The sequence below is a fragment of the Fistularia commersonii genome, chromosome 32 (genome assembly GCF_037954325.1).
Source record: "Fistularia commersonii isolate RoL2024-O1a breed Wild chromosome 32, RoL_Fcom_v1.0, whole genome shotgun sequence".
Lineage (NCBI taxonomy): Eukaryota > Metazoa > Chordata > Actinopteri > Syngnathiformes > Fistulariidae > Fistularia > Fistularia commersonii.
In genome coordinates this window covers 2,570,001-2,574,286 of record NC_141315.1, presented here as the reverse complement: position 1 = coordinate 2,574,286, position 4,286 = coordinate 2,570,001, and the positions used below count along the sequence as shown (strand labels likewise).

The following is a 4,286-nucleotide window of genomic DNA, read 5'->3' as shown; positions in this document are numbered from 1 at the left end:
GTTTTAATTATCATTACCTCATCAGCCTTATACACAGGTTCCCTGCCACTCTTTCAGCTGAGAGGTTCCAATGAAAAAAACAATCACATGCACCTTCTTGTGTTTTAAGAACCTTGATATGAAAGAATACAGAGACACTACACCACCTGAATCAGCAATGTTTGCACCTGACCAAATGCCAAAGGGCTGTCCTGTGGCTCAAATGAAAGCGATAAGTCATAGTAGAATAATATTATTTTAAGCTCATGTGTGATTAGGTTTACAGCGACCTAGCTGGGAAATAAGCAGGGGCTCTTTAGGTTTCACAGTCAGAGTGATTGCAAAGTCTGAGAAAATGTTGCATGTGAGCTCAACACTTGTCTGGAGGTTATATTTTTTTCGATGAAAACAGGGAGGGGGTTTGGTGGTTAGCCCTAATAACGGGTAGTCTTGAGGTAAGATTCAGCAGATATAAGTAAAAGTGATTCCAATATATATGTTTTGCAAGGTTAGATGTTGACATTGAAAATACAGGGTGTCTTTTAACAAAAGAGACATCTCACAATATGAGCAGCCCTAAGCTGTCAGTTACACACGTTTCTTTGGTATTCTGCCAGCAGTGTATCATTTATTTCAAGAACTAAGTCTGCATGAAAGAAAAAAAACTTTACGAATATGGTCTGCAACCCATCATGTTTAAGGAACTATGGACATTATCAAAGAAAAATGTTTCTATAACTGGTAAGTTGACCAACAGTACACATATGATGTAATCATTGCTCAAATAGCTGACATACAATTTTATCCCATACTTTCATCTACGCTGCCCAAAATATGGTGCTTCTTTGCTCCAAAATCTTGACAGTCTCACTCAGTGACACAACAACTGCATTTAAGTCACAGCTTAAAATCCTGCTGCTCAAATGTATGTGGGCAAGTTCAATGAAATATTGACTGAACTGTATTCATTCTGGTTTACTGCTTCATACTGCTAATATCTAAATTTTCATTATGATTGATCCACTTTTTAAATTGTGTACTTATGATTGTGATTGTGATAAGTGCTTTGGACAATCTAACCTAATTAATGTTTTTTGAGGAAAACAGGGACATTGGAATTTTTTATATTGTGCTTTAAATCTTCTTTGTTAGCACGGGTGAGGTATTTGCAATAAAAGAAATGGTAGAAATACTGATAAGATGACTTTTCTATGTCTACACATAATCCCTGAAAGACTCTTTGAGAATAGTATCAGTGATCAGTGACAAGTAAAATGTCTCTAACTGTAAAACCACTTTATTTGACAGTTTTTCTCTCTGTACAGGAGGCTGTTGAGGTAATCTAAGACTCCTCAAAAAATGTACAATTTTAGAATTATTTAACATTCAAACACATAACATTCAACTTTCATGTATTTACTCTGATCTTACTCTTTTAATTTTAAGACACTATTTCCTTAATTCCGCTTGTCCTCGACAGTTACAGTGAAACCGTCTTTCACTGTAAAATTACTGTGCAACATTGCCATCTGTAGGTGTATATCTCGGTGCATATATAGCATCACATATGCTGTTCAAATAAGGGATCAGACTTTTTTCACCTTTGAAATAACCCTATTGGTTAGGATGAATTAAGTATGCAGTCACCCAAAGTCAAGTTATTATTTACTGTCTTTTTCACTATTAAAAATCACAACTTTTTCAAAATCTCTATCTGTTCATATTGTCTGTGAATAAAAGATTAATGCTCTGAAAAAATATACAAAGTTAATGTGCATTGTGCATTTATGATTGGATCACCATGCGACTTATCTCGAGCAGCAATTTTACCCATTTCAATGTTTATGAGAGGATGAGAATTTGACAACTCTAAATGATGATTCCGGCCATGATTAGCACAAATCATCGTCAAACTGTTTTAAGATGTGGTTGTAAGAGCTCAAGAGAATCATCTGCTTATTGCTGAAAAACCCTCAACAATGTTGCTATTTAGTCATTAAAATGACTTAAATTTGAGTCATTATTGGTAGAAAACAGACCTTTTTAAATGTACAACCTAGACCTAGAGTATAGTTTCGCTCTGTGGCAAATGGCTCGCTGGATAGTAGTCATATCCTTATATGCTGAACTTTATATAAGGATTGACTGTTATCCACTTTACACTTAACTTGACATGATGAAAAAAAAAACTGCAAACTAGCATGTAATTTTGATAAATTTGTTATCAATACCAATTGGGTTTTGTTCTTCAGCACTTCAGCACTGACTCTTTAAGAATATGAATGTTTTGCTGAATTGCCTGGACTTGTGAACAAGATCCTGAATGACTCAAAACGTGGCCCTGAGAATAACTAGTGACCAGTCCAGGGTGAACTTCACCTCTTGTCCTATGAGCGATCCTCGGATGTGTCATTGGACAGATATTGAATGAATGAATGAGTGAGTAGTAAGATTGAATTGTGTTTTATCTTTGAATTCCAATCAATTCCTGTCTCTGACTTGCATAGGTTACTGGTCTTTTTTGGTTCATAACATCCATTGCAGCCACAGAAAAAAAAAACAACAAAAAAACGTAAGGATAATATAGGATAGTGGGAAGTGCGGATAATATTTGTTTAACTGAACGCTCATGACATTGGTATAAAATATCTAGTAAGTGGAAACATTCATGGAACTGGCTCCTCTCTGCCTTCAACAATTAAATACAAAGTCAGTCAAATAAAATAATATACATCAAATAAAGTAAAATATAAACCAACTACAACAGACAGCAGAGGTCATCTCAAAGTGGCATAAGATAATAATGAACATCTTTTTGAATTAACTTTCACATTGTTTAGTGTTTTTGTTAAAGCGTACTAAGAAAATGAACAAGACATTGCTAGGAAAACGTCAAAAAAGAAGGAAGAAAAAAAATAAAAAGGTTTGGCTGTTACTAACACTGCGCACAGATTCATTTATGAAGCAATTTAAAAGCTGTTTGGGTTTAAAGAGACGATATAGTAATGACAGTAACGATATGAAGGACTAATTTCAGATTTTCATTGGCGGGACAAAAATGGGCAACGCTTTTACAAAATTACCAAGCTTTAATCAGATTTGAAAACTATCAGTGCCGCATTGGACCTCGCGTTGAGTTGCTCGCGTTGTTCCTTTAAATGGCAGATACTTTTCACTGCGCAGGCGCAGCCTGTGTTTAGTTTTCTCCAACCTGAGGAACTGTCTGAAGACGCGGCGCTAGCAATTCCATCGCTACCCGTTCTTGGCATGATGAGAGAGTAACAACGGCGTTTCCCCGCCGGAATACAACAAGTCAACGGAACTCGGTGCTATTGACGAATTGTACGGTTTGGGGAGCTTCAACTAACTGTGAGAATAGGCCAATTTGATGAACACTACTTCAAATTGTTTGCTCAATGGCCCTAGTCGGCAAGAATAGCTCTCTGGTTCCCACATCACACCACATCCATGACTGCGGCAGCCTTCTCAGTGGGTCCAGGGCTCCAAACACCACAAAGCCTTTGTTCTTTAGTTGGTAGCATGCAGCTAAATTGTAGTTTGTGGCAGGATCATCGTAGGATACTGTAGACATCCTCATCTAAGTCTGAAGGGTTGTTTAAGTGTTAAAATGGCTGCTTAAACTGGTATTCCGAAGAAGATTGGTCACAAATCAATTGCTCAAACCAACACTGGCAAGCAGAGGCCAAACAGCAGGCAAGCTAACCAATTATGCATTCGCAAGTGACATTATTCAACTAGTTATCGGTTAAGCTATCTTTAATCGATGTTTGTTTTTTTAGGTAGCTTTCCTCAACAAGAGGCTGGCTGAAGGGAATTCCTCCCACTCTCTATGCATGTAGATAACCGGGCACTTAGTCAGTTTTTTTTTTAATTAATTTCGCTACCTTTATTGTAACTCACATTTTAGTATGCAGGTTAGCAAAGCATTGGTTTAAGTATGCATTACAGCGAACGAATATGCTGCTCGTCGCTCTTTAAACTGAAACAGCCTGAGTAGCCTAGGCTTCGCCCCAAAGCAGAACTCAAGGCCCCGGTCTTTACCACGTCTTGGACGACCTGGCAAATATGGATCCTGGGGTGAAATGTACCACGAATTTCTTCTTGTTTGGACCAAGACCAGGCCCTTGCAGGGATCTACGGGGGATCAACAGATACATGGTCGTGTGTGTTTTGTTTTACTTAGTAATTTTCACTCATGCGTCCCCTGTGAAACCCTGTGACAAGAATTGCCTCTCTGGAAAGTGTATCAACGGATCCTGCATCTGTGATCGAGGATGGGTAGGAGA

The 4,286-nt window shown here is 37.7% G+C and overlaps 1 protein-coding gene across 1 annotated transcript in view; it reads left to right on the top strand.

Annotated features, from left to right (window-relative positions):
• The first annotated feature begins 3,179 nt into the window (after nucleotides 1-3,179).
• Nucleotides 3,180-4,286, top strand: part of atrnl1b (attractin-like 1b) — a 63,013-nt gene continuing 61,906 nt past the window's right edge. The window contains exon 1 of the mRNA XM_086139665.1: nucleotides 3,180-4,286. This exon is cut by the window's right edge and continues 30 nt beyond it. Within this exon, the coding sequence (XP_085995791.1) occupies nucleotides 4,066-4,286 (221 nt within the window). The 5' untranslated portion in view covers nucleotides 3,180-4,065.